At 41.6% G+C, this 18751-nt stretch overlaps 1 protein-coding gene across 1 annotated transcript in view; it reads left to right on the plus strand.

Annotated features, from left to right (window-relative positions):
• Positions 1-8700: 8700 nt before the first annotated feature.
• The window catches only part of LOC109869781 (dedicator of cytokinesis protein 3), a 93832-nt gene continuing 83781 nt past the window's right edge, over positions 8701-18751 (plus strand). The window contains exon 1 of the mRNA XM_031803457.1: positions 8701-9427. Within this exon, the coding sequence (XP_031659317.1) occupies positions 9391-9427 (37 nt within the window). The 5' untranslated portion in view covers positions 8701-9390. The remainder of the gene's footprint in view (positions 9428-18751) is intronic.

Below are 18751 nucleotides of genomic sequence, written 5' to 3' on the forward strand. Positions count from 1 at the left end.
GAACCTTCAGCTCCCTCCACAGATGTTCTATGGGATTAAGGTCTGGAGACTGACATTTTTGACGTGTTTTTCTGGATTTTTTTGTTATTCTGTCTCTCACTGTTCAAATGAACCTACCATTAAAATGATAGACTGATCATTTCTTTGTCAGTGGGCAAACGTACAAAATCAGCAGGGGATCAAAATACCTTTTTCCCTCACTGTATATATATATATATGAAGAAAGAAAATCTGATTTATTGAATTTTCCATGTGGTCTATATTAAAGGGCACTACATTTAGCAGGCATTTAAAATGCAATATTGGTGCACAATTTCTACATAACAAGCAAAGGGATGCAAAAGGCACTCTTCGTGGTATGACCCAATCGTAGTGAAATAACCCAGTTCAACACACACACTCACACGCAGCTACTCCAGTTAAATATTTTTGTCGGCCACATGCTGTATCGACATACTGTTTAAGGGCTATTAGCTACATACAGTTGAAGTTGGAAGTTTACATACACTTAGGTTGGAGTATTTAAAATTCATTTTTCAACCAATCTACCATTTTTTTGTTAAACTAGTTTTGGCAAGTCGTTTAGGACATCTACTTTGTGCATGACACAAGTACTTTTTCCAACAATTGTTTACAGATTATTTCACTTATAATTCACTGTATCACAATTCCAGTAGGTCAGAAGTTTACATACACTAAGTTGACTGTGGATTTAAACGGCTTGGAATATTCCAGAAAATTATGTCATGGCTTTAGAAGCTTCTGATAGGCTAATTGACATCATTTGAGTGAATTGGAGGTGTACCTGTGGATGTATTTCAAGGCCTACCTTCAAACTCAGTGCCTCTGCTTGACATCATGGGAAAATATAAAGAAATCAACAGTAAAACGAGTCCTATATCGACATAACCTGAAAGGCCGCTCAGCAAGGAAGAAGCCACTGCTCCAAAACCACCATAAAAAAGCCAGACAACGGTTTGCAACTGCACATGGGGACAAAGATTGTACGTTTTGGAGAAATGTCCTCTGGTCTGATGAAACAAAAATAGAACTGTTTGGCCATAATGACCATCGTTATGTTTGGAGGAAAAAGGGGGATGATTGCAAGCCGAAGAACACCATCCCAAACGTGAAGCACGGGGGTGGCAGCGTCATGTTGTGGGGGAGCTTTGCTGCAGGAGGGACTGGAGCACTTCACAAAATAGATGGCATCATGAGGAACGAAAATAATGTGGATATCTTGAAGCAACATCTCAAGACATCAGTCAGGAAGTTAAAGCTTGGTCGCAAATGGGTCTTCCAAATGGACAATGACCCCAAGCATACTTCCAAAGTTGTGGCAAAATGGCTTAAAGACAACAAAGTCAAGGTATGGTAGTGGCCCTCACAAAGCCCTGACCTCAATCCTATAGAACATTTGTGGCCAGAACTGAAAAAGCGTGTGCGAGCAAGGAGGCCTACAAACCTGACTCAGTTACACCAGCTCTGTTAGGAGGAATGGGCCAAAATCCACCCAACTTATTGTGGGAAGCTTGTGGAAGGCTACCCAAAATGTTTGACCCAAGTTAAACAATTTAAAGGCAATGCTACCAAATACTAATCGAGTGTATGTAAACTGCTGACCCACTGGGAATGTGATGAAAGAAATAAAAGCTGAAATAAATCATTTTCTCTACTATTATTCTGACATTTCACATACTAGGATTAAATGTCAGGAATTGTGAAAAACTGAGTTTAAATGTTTTTGGCTAAGGTGTAAGTGAACTTCTGATTTTCCAAAATGATTAAAGGCACCATCAACCGTCCAGTAAACCTTCTGCCCCACTGGAATTGTGATAAGGTAAATAGTCTGTCTGTAAACAATTGTTGGAAAAATGACGTGTCATACACAAAGTAGAAACCAAGCCATGAGGTCGAAGGAATTGTCCGTAGAGCTCCGAGACAGGATTGTGTCAAGGCACCAATCTGGGAAGGTACCAAAACATTTATGCAGCACTGAAGGTCCCCAAGAACACAGTGGCCTTCATCATTCTTAGTTGGAAGAAGTTTGGAACCACCAAGACCCCCTAGAGCTGGCCACTGAGCAATCGGGGGAGAAGGGCCGTGGTCAGGGAGGTGACCAAGAATCCGATGATCAACCTTGCAGAGCTGCAGAATTCCTCTGTGGAGATAGGAGAACCTTCCAGAAGGTCAACATCTCTGCAGTACTCCACCAATCAGGCATTTATGGTAGAGTGGCCAGATGGAAGCCACTCCTCATTAAAAGGCACATGACAGCCCGCTTGGACTTTGCCAAAAGGCACCTAAATGATTCTCAGACCATGAGAAACAAGATTCTCTGGTCTGATGAAACCCAGATTGAACACTTTGGGCTGAATGCCAAATGTCACCTCTGGAGGAAACCTGCGACCATCCCTACGGTGAAGCATGGTGGTGGCAGCATCATGCTGTGGGGATGTTTTTCAGCGGAGTACAGAGCTCCTTGATGAAAACCTACTCCAGAGCGCTCAGGATCTCAGACTGGGGCACAGATTCACAACCCTAAGCACACAGCAAAGACAACACATGAGTTGTTTCAGGACATGTCTCTGAATGTCCTTGAGTTTCCAAGCCAGAGCCAGGACTTGAACCTGATCGAACATCTCTGGAGAGACCTGAAAATAGCTTTGCAGCGATGCTCCTCAACCAAACTGACAGAGCTTGAGAGGATATGCAGAGAAGAATTGGAGAAACTCCCCAAATACAGGTGTGCCAAGCTTGTAGCATCATACCCGAGGCTGTAATTGCTGAAAAAGGTGCTTCAACAAAGTACTGAGTGAAGAGTCTGAATACTTATGTAAATGTAATTTTTCAGATAAAAATGTATACATTTGCAAAAATGTCTATGGGGTATTGTGTGTACTGTGTAACCCACCCACCTGACAGGTGTGGCATATCAAGAAGCTGATTAAACAGCATGATCATTACATAGGTGTACCTTGTGCTGGGGACAAAAGGCCACTCTAAAATGTGCAGTTTTGTCACAGCACAATGCCACAGATGTCTCAAGTTTTGAGGGAGTGTGCAATTGGCATGCTGACTGCAGGAATGTCCACCAGAGCTGTTGCCAGAGAATGGAATGTTCATTTCTCTACCATAAGCCACCTCCAATGTTGTTTTAGATGATTTGGCAGTATGTCCAACTGGCCTCACAACCACTGACCACATGTAACCATGCCAGCACAGGGCCTCCACATCCGGCTTCCTCACCTGCTGGATCGTCCGAGACCAGCCACCCAAAGAGCTGATGGAACTGTGGGTTTGCACAAGCGAAGAATTTCTGCACAAACTGCCAGTAACCGTCTCAGGGAAGCTCATCTGCGTGCTCGTCGTCCTCACAAGGGTCTTGACCTGACTGCAGTTTGGCGTCATAACCGACTTTATTGGACAAATGCTCACCTTCGATGGCCACTGGCACGCTGGAGAAGTGTGATCTTCACGGATGAATCCCAGTCTCAACTGTACCGGGCAGATGGCAGACAGTGTGTATGGCATCGTGTGGGCAAGCGGTTTGCTGATATCAACATTGTGAACAGAGTGCCCCATGGTGGGGTTATGGTATGGGCAGGCAGGCAGGCAGAAGCTACACACAACGAACATAATTGCATTTTATCGATTCCAATTTGAATGCACAGAGAAACTGTACAAGATCCTGAAGCCCATTGTCGTGCCATTCATCAGCCACCATCACCTCATGTTTCAGCATGATAATGCACAGCCCCATGTCACAAGGATCTGTACACAATTGCTGGAAGCTGAAAATGACACAGTTTTTCCATGTCCTGCACCTGTCACCCATTGAGCACATTTGTGATGCTCTGGATCGACATATACGAAAGTGTGTTCCAGTTCCCACCAATATCCAGCAACTTTGAACAGATATTTAAGAGGAGTGGGACAACATTCCACAGGCCACAATCAACAGCCTGGACAACTCGATGCCGAAGGAGATGTGTTGCGCTGCATGAGGCAAATGATGGTCGCACTAGATACTGACTGGTTTTCTGATCCACACCCCTACTTTTTTTGTTGGTATTTGTGACCAACAGATGCATATCTGTATTCTCAGTCATGTGAAATTCAGGGCCTAATGAATATATTTCACTTGACTGATTTCCTTATATGAACTGTAACTCAGTAAAATCTTGGAAATTGTTGCATGTTGCATTTTATATTATTATTCAGTGTAGTTTCCTGGACAGAATTCAAAATGTGTGTGTGTGTCTTTTGGTCTGTATGAGAGTGTGTGAGTGGGAGAGCTAGGGTATGTGTGTGAGTCTGTGTTATGCTGAAAACAGGCGGGATAGTGTCTGCCTAAGTGTAGGAGAGGGTGCAGGAATAAATGTATTTTTCTGTCTGTGTGGGTGTTGATGCAAGCAGAGGCTATTTTGTCTGAATGAATATACTTACTGTATGAGAGGAAGAGATGGAGGACCGATGTATGCATTAGTCTGTGTGTCCATAAGAGAGTAGCATATAGTGTCTGTGCTGTAGGAGCGCAACTTTGGTTTTAGAAGTGGGGGGGGTATTATTTTATATTTTTTATGCAGTCGGATAAACATTCCAAACAGCCTACCCAACCACTCGGAGGCATCCGCATGGTCCTAAAGCACACAGTTGCCTCGTTTTGCATCACATTCCAATGATAAAACTGGGGGGGACAAAAATGCCATTTCGGAATGCCATTCCATCGCCAGTGAAAGTTGCACCCCTGCTGTGCTGTGTTTGATCAGAGGTGTGTGTGTGTGTGAGAGACATTTTAAACTGGAGGGCAACGCATGATTTGAAGAAGTGCGTGTTGCATGTGTATGAAAGAGAGATGGAGATGGACTGTGTATTTGTGTTAGAGAGAGAGAGCTGCTGTTTGTGTGTGTCGTGTGTGTGATTTAATGCTTGTATGTGTTGTGTGTGTGTGTGTGTGTGTGTGTGTGTGTGTGTGTGTGTGTGTGTGTGTGTGTGTGTGTGTGTGTGTGTGTGTGTGTGTGTGTGTGTGTGTGTGTGTGTGTGTGTGTGTGTGTGTGTGTGTGTGTGTGTGTGTGTGTGTGTGTTTATATGTGTGTGTGTGTGTGTGTGTGAGAGAGAGAGATGGAGAGTTGGAGTGGCTGAAGGTAAATGATTGATGAGGAAGCACTGCATGGTTCTTACTACCTCCTCCTCTGGCTTCCGTGGTATGATGGAATGGGGGGTTTTGAAACTGATATCACCTCTTGCTGTGGTAGGCATTCCCAGTGCCCATAGACCAGTGATCCACACAACCCTCTGGTGTACAGAGTGATAAACATTTCCTCAGCCAAATAGTATTAAACCATACAATAACATCTGTAAAACATCTTTCAAGCAAGATGTTCATCAGATGTAGAGCCAGAATATCACATTTCTGAGTTTGGTAATTACCTTATAAATACTTTTACATTGATTGAAGTTCATTTTAATTGAGTTTATTCCCTTGCACCTGTTACTAAAATACCAGGTTTGCTGTTCCCAGATGATGCAGTATACCACTCTCTACCATACCATCCTCTCAGTAACTGTCACTAACCAACATCAATGTTCAACACAATATTATATTTACATTGTGTTCAAATTGAGATTTATTTATACAGCTAATTTTCAGATATGGAATGCAACGCAATGTTCTTCACAGACAAAAACTCATAAAAACAATGAAAATCAAATATTTACTACAAAAAAAAAATAAAGAATAGCAGTAAAAACTGAACGACTAAAAAGCTACCTAAGGAAAAACAAAGCTAAAAATATGTTTTAAGATCTCTTTTAAATATGTCCACAGTTTCGGCCCCCCCTCGGGTTCTCTGGCAGAGGCTGTGGGCATAATAACTGAAGGCTGCCTCTCCATGCCTATTGGTCCTAGGCTTTGGGATAGTTAAAAGGCCAGTGCCAGAGGACCTGAGGGAACTACTGGGGACATAAGTTAAAAGCATGTCTGACATGTATATTGTAGTGAAGAATCGTGGATTGATTTAAAAACCAATAGAAGAATCTTAAAATGAATTCTAAAACTCACAGGCAGCCAGTGTAATGTGTGCCCTCCATCTGTTCTTGGTCAGTACCCGTGCGGCAGCATTCTGTATGTTTTGCAGTTGACCAGTGGCTTTCTTGGGTAGACCAGACAGGACAGTATCCATAAAAGCATGGATGAGTCTCTCTGTATCAGCCTTAGAGAGAAACGGCCACACCATGGCAATGTTCCTCAGGTGGTAAAAAGGTATTTTGGTCATATTACTAATGTGTGATTCAATATTGAGTTCAGAATCTAAAATAACACCTAGGTTTTTTACCTGGTGTTTTATCTTTATTGCCCGTGAATTAGCTGGAGGAAGAGTTGAGGCATCCAAGTATTTGACTCACCAATACAGTTGAATAATTTATCTGTGGAGCTAAAATCCTCTGGTGACATGGAAATGCAAAGTTGTGTATCGTCTGTGTAGCAGTGAAAATCAATGAAGTGCTTTCTGATAACGCTGCCAAGGGGTAACATATATAAACTGAACAGTACCGGACCCAAAATTGAACCTTGTGGAATGCCACATGTATTTTCTCTGTAAGGTTCACCAAGGGTGACAAAAAACTCCCAACTCGTTAAATAGGTCCTAAACAAATTTAGAACTAGACCAGAGAGGCCAAACCACCTCTCCAGTCTGTCCAGAATGACATCATGGTCAGCATGGTCAAATGCAGCGCTTGAATCCAAGCGCAAGGACAGAGAGGTGTTTGGTGTTGGCTCTAAGATCATTTGCCAATATATCTAAGGCTGTCTTGTCTCTGTGCTGTGGTGGGCACGAAAACCAGATAGGATTTTTTTTTTAATACAGTTGGCACTTAAAAAGGCATTTAACTGTTTGAAAACCAATTTCTCCAGAATGTTGCTTCCAGAATGTATGTTTGGAGATTGGTCGAAAATGGCTAAAAACGGAAGAATCTAAATTACTTTTCTTCAGAAGGGGTTTCACCATAGCAGTTTTTACTACAGTGGGGAAAGTGCCTGTGAACAGGGAGTGATTAACAATACCTTGCACTTCTTCAGATATGCAATTAAAAACTGTTTTGAAGAAGGTGGTGGGGTGGGGATAGGATCGAGAAGGCAGGCAGAAGGCTTAAATTGTGATATCACTTTCCTGAGAATGTCTGTATCAACCAGGGAAAATACATCCATAGTGCCTTTGCATACTAGGCTAGGGCACATAACTTCTCATCAGGTCTTGTTTGTCTGATACCCACCCTAATGTTTAATCTTTGAAATATGCTGTAAACACGTTTGCAGTGTTGACATTTTCAAATGTTTGTCGATAAGAGTAGAAATCATATGTCAAGCTAGATGTTTACATTTAATTTCTACTCATTTTTATCAGCTAAGACCCGTGCTGTAGTGCTAAACCTGCACACACACTCATCCAGTTTTATGTATGTGATTAAAACACCGCCCACAGTGTTCCACTTGAGATGAAGGACGGATGGGAGTCAGTATGGAGTCTCTGTGATGAGGACATAGCACTGCACAACACTGCCCTTCCTCCTACTCAGCATCCAACACACTAGTTACTCTATGGAACTGAACATCAGAGATAGATTCATCTGTAATTACAAGACACATTCTGAGACGGTCAATCATCAGATAATAACGTTCTATAAATCTGTTTATTTACACAGGAAAAAGCTTTATCTACAGTAAAACAAATTAATCAGGAACATATTTGTTTCTCAATATACAGCACTACATTCTGCTGATCATATCATGCTCTGACCCATCACCCAAGACAACGGGATGATGATGTAATACTCCAGGTAGCTGTGTTGGTTTTCAAGGCAGAAATATTAGATTGTTTTCCCTAGAAATATAGTTTCATGAGGATTAGTCTGAGTTGATTTTTAATGGGTTTCAATACTGGCAAGCAGGCAGCATTCTTTAAACCCTTTGCCTTTCTGAATCCACTAAGCAATGCAGTAAGAGCAAGCACTGGAGAGAGGGGCAGACTAGATTCAAGAACCCACTGAGATGTTGGAGGCTATTGAGGGCAACAAGGATCACATTGTACAGCAATGCAGAAGAAGGAACTAGTCTTTAGATTCTGAGAAAAACACAGGCAGATGAATAGACAAAACCGCAGGTGTCATCCTGGGGAGAGGGTCCATTTGGGTATAGGCCTGCATACAGCACAGTAGCATTTTCAACACCCACCTGCAACATCCAACACTAAGTGCACAATGTTGTATGGCGTTTATATGTGAGAATGTTACATGCAGGTTACACTATATATCCTTTGACAAGGGGTTGTTTCTGAATACAACCTAGGCTACCAGTTGATCATAATTTAGGCCTATTCCCTCCAAACCAGAACACATTGCCAATTTTGCCCCAATTTTTTGGGGGGGGTTTTATTGAGTAGGCTATGCACTGTAATTAAGAGCAAGTTCACCTTTTCCATTTTTTATTAATTCATGTGAATTAAACATAGGCCAAAATCCAAAATGTATATCCCAAGGAGTATGTTCAGTGTTTATTGGAAAATAGAGGTTCTGCAACCATTTGCTGATGGTGGTTGGCCTATTCTTCTGTAATTATCGTCTAGAAAAGCCTTACCACATCTGTCTTGGTTCCATAACTGATGTAGTCTAATAGCATATGCAGCTTGGTTCAGCAGATTCAATTTTAAGCGCAGTGAAATCAGATGCTGCCGAGGTAGCCCATGACCGTGAAAGCGCAGTTAGTGATAGATGCAATTGCCATCGAGTTACTCACCGACAGTCCAATCTACATTTGCAAATGCTTGACACAGCGGTATTGACAAAACGAGTCGTGATGACCATGAAGATGGCGTATTTTACTGTATATCGCAGTTTTCTGAATTGTTCTTGCACCCCAAGACCAGTTTGGACCGGCGGACAATATCACGACTGCTAATTATCATCTAACGACTCAACTCTACCGCCGGGAGTGGGACCCGATATCCGATTTGGTAGCTGAGCCATAGGCTAATGACTACCTGGGAAATAAATAAATAAACCGTTAAAAAAACTATTCCCGTTCCTATCGAGATGCTGCTGCAATAATAGCGTTCAGAGATTAGATTACCGTGTGTGTTGGGTAGGTGGACACAGAGACTGCATCAGTGTGTGACTAGGAGACGGCGAGCAGAGCAGACCCGGGAGATAAAGAAATCGCGGGTTAAGACATTTGTGGTCCTTTTTATGTTATAGATTTCTATGGAGTTTATCCCGTTCGAATCGAAGGAGTCTGGGATATTCTTATAGATTTCATTTAGCTACATTATCCCACGATATCGACAGAATGAGGCTTGGTCTCCTAGTGGGAAAATAACAAAAAAATCCAAAATGTGGATACCAACAGAAGATGAAAAAATCGGAGTTGGTGAGTCCATACTGTATTTATATAGACATTTTTCATTTTTGATTGCTTGTTTTCAATTTCATTGACTTTTCTCATTCAAAGCTGCTTATTTTCTAATGAAGAAGCGTTGTGATGATATCATGTTTGGTCATACAGGTTATTATAGGCTAGGCTACTGTAGGATATTCTCAGCTAACGATCACAATGTCATTCAATTAATGTTTCATATATCTTTAAATCACGCGAGACTAATTATAGTTTACAAACCATATAGTTTATCAGCTGTGCTTAATGGCTGAAGATAACTGGTCAAAAATAAGATAATGCAAAGCCTAGGTTATTGCGTGGGATGATAGCCTATACCCTCTTAGGGGCTAGATGGGCTACCTCTATTAGACTGTATCACCAGTGTCTATACCCATACAACCTATAAGGCTACAGTATCCTTATCATTCATTCATAGACTGTATTTAATTGTTTGACTTCTGAAAATGCGTCAATCATAGTGTTCTATCCATGTGTTGAAGAGCAGCAGAGCCTACATCGCTGAAAAGGCTATTCGACTGGAAACCACGAGGGGGCAATGAGATAGCGTTCTGCCAACAGGTGTAGCTTACGTTTTAGAGTCTGACTATGCGTAGGCCATATACTTGTCGGCATTTATAACATAGCACCACGACAACTCGCTACTACAATAGTTGCTACTTAGCATACTACAACCAACGCTACCCTATCCCTCGTCTTCATGCTCGGTCCATGTAGGCCGAATTATTTGGAAAGTGCTAGTAGTGGTGTAAAGTACTTAAGTAATAATACTTGAAAGTACTACTTAACTTGTTTTTTTGGTGGTAACTGCACTTTACTATTTATATTTTTGACAACTTTTACTTCACTACATTCCTAAATAAAATAATTTCGTTTTTACTCCATACATTTTGCCTGACTCCCAAAAGTACTCGCTACATTTTAAATGCTTAGCAGGACAGGAAAAGGGTCCAATTCACACATTTATCAAGAGAACAACCCTGGTCATCCCTACTGTCTCTGATCTGGCGTTTGTTAATTATGTCGTTGGAGTGTACCCCTGGCTATCTGTAAAAAAAAAAAAGTTCAAAAAAGAAAATGGTGCGGTCTGGTTTGCTTAACATAAGCAATTTGAAATTACTTTTACTGATACTTAGGTATATTTTAGCAATGACATTTACTTTTGAGACTTAAGTATGTTTAAAACCAAATACTTTTAGACTTTTACTCAAGTAGAATTTTAATGGGTGACTTTTACTTGAGTCATTTTCTATCAAGGTATCTGTACTTTTGATAATTGTGTACTTTTTCCACCACTGGTAACCCTAGAGGTAGGGGTTAATCGCATCAGTAGTATTGGAGAAGTCTGTTCCTGGCAATTTGAATGAGTCATGTTGAATCAGTTCGCTCAAAATGCACACACACACACACACACACACACACACACACACACACACACACACACACACACACACACACACACACACACACACACACACACACACACACACACACACACACACACACACACACACACACACACACACACACACACACACACACACGGCTTTGCATGTTTGTATTACACTGTAGATTCGAAAAATACCCAGACTCCAGAACTATTGATTGGTGTTCAACAAAGAGGAAACAAAGGCTGAAAACTATTGATTTGACATTGGAGGAGGAGAGAAGCAACAGTTTGATGAGAGCACGCAGCGTACTGTATGTAGCCTACCCTTGATGCTTCAAGTTCAACCAGATGCTTTCGATGTCGATGTTCACGGAGCTGAAAATGACACGTAAACCAACTTCTGGCCGAGCCGCGTTTAGCGTTTCGCTGTCCGTGGTGCTGAAAGTGCGGAAATCTGGAAGGCAGAGCATTTAAACCAGAGCCCGTTTCACAAAAGCATTTTAATGCTAAATTCGTTAGGATCCTATGGTTCTAACGAAGCTTTTGGGAAACCGCGTCCAGGTCATTTCCATATAAAATGACCCATGATCACCAACATGTGAAGTTCATAGGATAATTTCAAATTGGGTGTCAAATGAAAACAAGAGTCTATATTTTGGGGAAATGAAGGCATATATATATTTTTCAACCATTTTCCATCTTAAAAAAGTAGGCATATGTAATGGCTTTGATTCCTGGTCAAACAGATGGAAAAGGGATCTACCAGAACATTTAAAAAAGTTATTACAAACACAATAATGTTGAAGTAAAATACCCCTGCCAACTAATATCAACACTTATAATTCATTTTGGATAAATTATTTGCCTTCTGTAAGTTAAAGAAACATTGCCTTGTGCCTTGTTATTCCGTTACCAAAACCCCACATATCTTTAAAATATTTTCAGAATTCTCTCCCTCATAAGGAGGATAATGAAAGTTCACAGAAGTAAGTCGAAGTAAAGGGAGACTCACCATTTATTTAAAGTGTTACTGATATCAATTTGGTTTATGAATTATTAAGTGATTCAAATGTGAAATACTGTTACCAAATCGCTAACGGATTTACTGCAATTGAATTGACTACAATGGGAAATCATAGTAGTCACAAACCACAGTTGGGTCACCTGCTACTACCCTTTTTTCAAAGTGTCATGTCATAGCAGACATCACATTCTTTCTGCAGAAATATTTTCATCTTAATTCGGAACAGATATTTAACAAGAGTTTTTGGAAAACGTGGTCGCATAAACGGAGGGAAATTTTACCATAATTCTGTTAACAAACTTTGCATCTGCATAGTTATTTGAATAAATGTGTTTTTGTGAAATTTTCTGTGTAAATTGTTAAAAGTATTCCTTGTGCATAGACTTGTATGTTTTGTTAAACTTTTAAATCATTGTTTGTTGTTTGTCATATATTTTAGAGTGAAATATCTGAGTCTGAGTGTAATTCTGTTACCGTGGAATTGCCCAGCAGCATTTTTCAATTCCGGTTGCACAATTTTGCTATCACAGCATGGCAGTGCACAGACCTGATTCAGCTAATCAACTGATAGTCACGTGTTAATGGTGTGGTGGGTTAGAACAAAATGTGCAACCCTGTAGGTAGGCCCACTTGACTTGAATTGATAAGCACTGGTGCAGATGATTATGTAGGCTACAGCCCGGAGGCATACACACTGTTAAAGACCAACTGTGTCCATTTTGTTTTACTGCTCTGAATTTTGCCAGAGTACTCAAAAGCCACATCATATTCTTCATATTGTTGGGCTGATGCTTAGGGTTGATGTTTGAAGCTGTCCTTGTTAAAACAATGTCCCATGTTGAAAGCTACAAACTGAAATTGAGATATCAGATTTGATTGGAAGCATCTCTAAAGAATCTACGGGCTATTTTAACAAACCTAATGCAATGGTAAATATTTACGCTGGCAGTAAGCTGTAGGTCTGGGGGTGTGTCAGAAATATTTTTGCTATTTTCACTGCAGGAATTATGAGTGCAAGAGGTGGCAGTGGCGCGAAAGGGCTGGGTTTTGATGAATAAATTAGTTGTAGGTGTGTCGGGGCATGACTCCTCACTAGCCAATCAGAACATGCTCCATGGCTAAATATGTGGTTGCTTCAAGATGTTTATTTCCGTTTTGTTATGTATTGCATTGACAACAACTCCAATTCAAATGTTATTCCTTATAGCTTAGTATTTTAAATAGCCTACAGAAAGAACATTTCAAAATGTAACCCTGTCCCATCTTTGCTAAATATGTTTAACATGTTAGCAGTTCACATTGTTCTAAGTAATTGCATGGCTTCAATATGGAATTACAGTTGAAGTCGGAAGTTTACATACACTTAGGTTGGAATCATTCAAACTTATTTTTCAACCACTCCACAAATTTCTTCAAACTATAGTTTTGGCAAGTCGGTTAGGACATCTACTTGTGCATGACACAAGTAATTTTTCCAACAATTGTTTACAGACAGATTTTTTCACTTATAATTCACTGAATCACACTTCCAGTGGGTCAGAAGGTTTACATACACTAAGTTGACGGTGCCTTTTAACAACTTAGAAAATTCCAGAAAATGATATCATGGCTTTAGATGCTTCTGATTAGGCTAATTGACATACTTTGAGTCAATTGGACTTGTACCTGTGGATGTATTTCAAGACCTACCTTCAAACTCAGTGCCTCTTTGCTTGACATCATGGGAAAATCAAAAGAAATCAGCCAAGACCTCAGAATTTTTTTTTAAACCTCCACACGTCTTGTTCATCCTTGGGAGCAATTTCCAAACGCCTGAAGGTACCGCGCTCCTCAGTACAAACAATAGTACGCAAGTATAAACACCATGGGACCACGCAGCCATCATACCACTCTGGAAGGAGACCCCGTTCTGTCTCCTAGAGATGAACGTTCTTTGGTGCGAAAAGTGCAAATCAATCCCAGAACAACAGCAAAGGACCTTGTGAAGATGCTAGAGGAAACAGGTACAAAGTATCAATATCCACAGTATAACCTGAAAGGCCATAAAAATGCCAGACTACGGTTTGGGGACAAAGATCGTACTTTTTGGAGAAATGTCCTCTGGTCTGATGAAACAAAAATAGAACTTGTTTGGCCATAATGACCATTGTTATGTTTGGAGGAAAAAGAGGGAAGCTTGCAAGCCGAAGAACACCATCCCGACCGTGAAGAACAGGGGTGGCGGCATCATGTTGTAGGAGTGCTTTGCTGTAGGAGGGACGGGTGCACTTCACAAAATAGATGGCATCATGAGGTAGGAAAATTATGTGGATATATTGAAGCAACATCTCAAAACATCAGTCAGGAAGTTAAAGCTTGGTTGCGAATGGGTCTTCCAAATGGACAATGACCCCAAGCATACTTCCAAATTGGTAGCAAAATGGCTTAAGGACAACAAAGTCAAGGTATTGGAGTGGCCATCACAAAGCCCTGACCTCAATCCCATGAAATATTTGTGGGCAGAACTGAAAAAGCATGTGCGAGCAAGGAGGCCTACAAACCTGACTCAGTTACACAAGCTCTGTCAGGAGGAATGGGCCAAAATTCACCCAATTTATTGTGGGAAGCTTGTAGAAGGCTACCCAAAACATTTGACGCAAGTTAAACAATTTAAAGGCAATGCTACCAATTGAGATTATGTAAACTTCTGACCCACTGGGAATGTGATGAAATAAATAAAATCTGAAATAAATAATTCTCTCTACTATTATTCTGACATTTCACATTCTTAAAATAAAGTGGTGATCCTAACTGACCTAAAACAGGGCATTCTTACTTGGATTAAATGTCAGGAATAGTGAAAAAGTTTAACGTTTAAATGTATTTGGCTAAGGTGTATGTAAACTTCTGACTGTATATACATAACATTTACACTGATGTAGGCAAAATACTTTTTTTCAAGTTCTAATAAAAACAAAACCACAACTTGTTTTAAGTAGACTGTGTCTCAGTTAGGCCTACAGGCACCTTAATTGTTGCCCGTGGGCATATAATATTAAGGCAACTTAGACTGGAGGGTTTTACACACATCCAAAGCTTTGACAGAAGCTGGACAAAAATCTAGGAGATGTAAAAATAAATAAATAAATCAGGAAATATATATACATACGTATTTACCCCTTCTTTTTTGGGTAGACACAAAATTATCTTCATACTTTCATTAGTTTTTTTAAAGCCGGTACTGGTTACCACAAGAGGAGTCCTATGACAATTGTGTGGGTTATAAAACAAAAAGGAGAACACCATTGTGTTTGGGAGAATCTACCCTTTCCACTGTGGTGTCCCATTAGTAGCCCAAATGGTTCAGACGCTACAAAACAGAAGTTGGCACATCAAAGAGTCTCCTGACAATTGTAGGGGTCGTAGAAACAGAGAACACAATTTCCATAGTGTAGTCATAATAGTTTCTAGGTCAAACTGTTCGGACGTTACAGACATTTAGTGAGAAGTCTCATGGTCTGACAAACACCTCTCTAGCTCTGTCACCTTTCGACGCAGATGCAGAAGTGCGACACTGGCCGATGGTAGTGGTGATTTTAGTGGTGCAAACTCCCCAAATATATTTTTTAGATGCATGCCAGCAAAGCCACTACACAACACACAATACTAAATTCATGGCACTATAACAGCAACAAGCGGTGCGCACAAACGTTTAGGGCCCACATAAAGCTGTCCCAACAGCAGAGCTTTCTTTCCAGGACTAAGATTGAATCCTACTACACCGGTTCTGACACTTGTCAGATGTGGCAGGGCTTGCAAACTATTACGGACTACAAAGGAAAGCCCAGCCACGAGCTGCCCAGTGACACAAGCCTACCAGATGAGCTAAATTACTTATATGTGCACTTCGAGGCAAGCAACACTGAAGCATGCATGAGAGCACCAGCTGTTCTGGATGACTCTGTGATCACGCTCGCCACAGCTGATGTGAGGAAGACCTTTAAACAGGTCAACATTCACAAGGTCACAGGGCCAAACGGATTACCAGGACGTGTACTTTGAGCACACGCTGACCAACTGGCAAGTGTCTTCACTGACATTTTCAACCTGTCCCTGGCCGAGTCTGTAATACTTACATGTTTCAAGCAGACCACCAACAGATCCACAGATGATGGAATCTCTATTGCACTCAACACTGCCCATTCCCACCTGGACAAAAGGAACACCTACATGAGAATGCTATTCATTAACTATAGCTCAGAGTTCAACACCATGGTGCCCTCAAAGCTCATCACTAAGCTAAGGCCCCCCAGGGGTGCATGCTTAGTCCCCTCCTGTACACCCTGTTCACCCATGACTGTGTGGCCAGGTACGACTCCAACACCATCATTAAGTTTGCAGACGACACAACAGTGGTAGGCCTGATCACCAACAACGATGAGACAGCCTATAGGGAGGAGGTCAGAGACCTGGAAGTGTCTAGGAGATGGACAACAACCTCTCCCTCAATGTGATCAAGACAAAGGAGATTATCATGGACTATAGGAAAAGGAGGACTGAGCACGGCCCCATTCTCATCGATGGGGCTGTAGTAGAGCAGGTTGAGAGCTTCAAATTCCTTGGTGTACATATCACCAACAAACTATCATGGTCTAAAAACACCAAAACAGTCGTGAAGAGGGCACGACAACGTCTATTCCCCCTGAGGAGACTGAAAAGATTTGTCATGGGTCCTCAAAATGTATACAGCTGTACCATCAAGAGCACTGGTCTTGTCATAGCCTGGTATGGCAACTGCTTGGCCTCCGACCGCAAGGCGCTACAAAGGGTAGCCCAGTACATCACTGCCGGACGGCAGGCAGGCTCAGGGTCAGGATAGGCAGAGGTCAACAATCCAGAGGTGGGGAAAAGGTGCAGGCAGGCTCAGGGTCAGGAGCAGGCAATGTGATCATGCAGGCTGGCTCAGAGTCAAGACAGGCAAGGGCCAAAACCAGGAGGGCGAGAAAAAGAGAGACTGGAAAAAGCAGGAGCTGATAACAAAAATGCTGATTGACTTGAAAAACAAGACAAACAGGCCACAGACAGACAGAGAACGCATAAATACACAGGGGATAATGGGGAAGATGGGTGACACCTGGAGGGGGGTGGAGACAATCACAAGGACAGGTGAAACAGATCAGGGTGTGACAGTACCCCCCTCTAGGGTCGCCACCTGGGGTCCCACCTGGGCACATACCTGGTTGACCGGGGTGTTGGTGTTGAAAATCTGTGATGAGGCTTGGGTCCAGGATCTCCCTAGGAGGGACCCAGCACCTCTCCTCCGGGCCATAACCCTCCCAGTCAACCAGGTACTAGAACCCCATGCCCCGAGGTCGAACCTTCAAGAGACGCCTCACCGTATAAGCGTGTTGGCTGTTGATGAGATGGGGGAGACGGGTGGGACATAGCCATACGTCTGCTGAACAGATAATCAAATGGCTACCGGACTATTTGCATTGACCCCCCTTTTTTCACACTACTTCTACTCACTGTTCATTATCTAATATCTATGCATAGTCACTTTACCCCTACCATGTACATATTAAATCAATTACCTCGACTAACCTGTACCCCCACACATTGACTTGGTATCGGTACCCCCTGTATATAGCTTTGTTATAGTTATTTTATTGTTGCTATTTTATTTTTTACTTTAGTTTATTTAGTCAATCTTTTTCTTGACTCTTATTTTGCTTAAAACTGCATTGTTGGTAAGGTCATTTCACGGTAAGGTCTACACCTGTTGTATTCTACGCATGTGACAAATATCATTTGATTTGATATGGTAGGGGTAAAGATAGCTGTTGATATGGGAGGGGTAGAGAACACTGTTTATATGGTAGGGGTAAAGAACACTGTTTATATGGTAGGGGTAAAGAACACTGTTTATATGGTAGGGGTAAAGAACACTGTTTATATGGTAGGGGTAAAGAACACTGTTTACATGGTAGGGGTAAAGAACACTGTTTACATGGTAGGGGTAAAGATAGCTGTTGATATGGTAGGGGTAAAGATAGCTGTTGATATGGGAGGGGTAGAGATAGCTGTTGATATGGGAGGGGTAAAGGTAGCTGTTGATATGGTAGGGGTAAAGATAGCTGTTGATATGGTAGGGATAAAGATAGCTGTTGATATGGTAGGGGTAAAGATAGCTGTTGATATGGTAGGGATAAAGATAGCTGTTGATATGGTAGGGGTAAAGATAGCTGTTGATATGGTAGGGATAAAGATAGCTGTTGATATGGTAGGGGTAAAGGTAGCTGTTGATATGGTAAGGGTAAAGGTAGCTGTTGACATGGTAGGGGTAAAGATAGCTGTTGATATGGCAGGGGTAAAGAACACTGTTTATATGGGAGGGGTAGAGATAGCTGTTGATATGGGAGGGGTAAAGATAGCTGTTGTTATGGTAGGGATAAAGATAGCTGTTGATATGGTAGGGGTAAAGATAGCTGTTGATATGGTAGGGGTAAAGGGAGCTGTTGATATGGTAGGGGTAAAGGGAGCTGTTGATATGGTAGGGGTAAAGGTAGCTGTTGATATGGTAAGGGTAAAGGTAGCTGTTGATATGGTAGGGGTAAAGATAGCTGTTGATATGGTAGGGGTAAAGAGAGATGTTGATATGGGAGGGGTAAAGAACACTGTTTATATGGTAGGGGTAAAGAACACTGTTTATATGGTAGGGGTAAAGAACACTGTTTATATGGTAGGGGTAAAGATAGCTGTACACATACTGTACTGTATGACCGCCACTTCTCACTCTGCCTCAGAATCATCTGCCCCTCGTGGCTCTGACTTTGGCTTGCCCTTGCACCTCCACATGTAATGGCTCAAGTGCAACACAATACAACAATAAACTTGAAAGTCATGG

The sequence above is a fragment of the Oncorhynchus kisutch genome, linkage group LG24 (assembly GCF_002021735.2).
Source record: "Oncorhynchus kisutch isolate 150728-3 linkage group LG24, Okis_V2, whole genome shotgun sequence".
In the NCBI taxonomy this organism is placed as follows: Eukaryota; Metazoa; Chordata; class Actinopteri; order Salmoniformes; family Salmonidae; genus Oncorhynchus; species Oncorhynchus kisutch.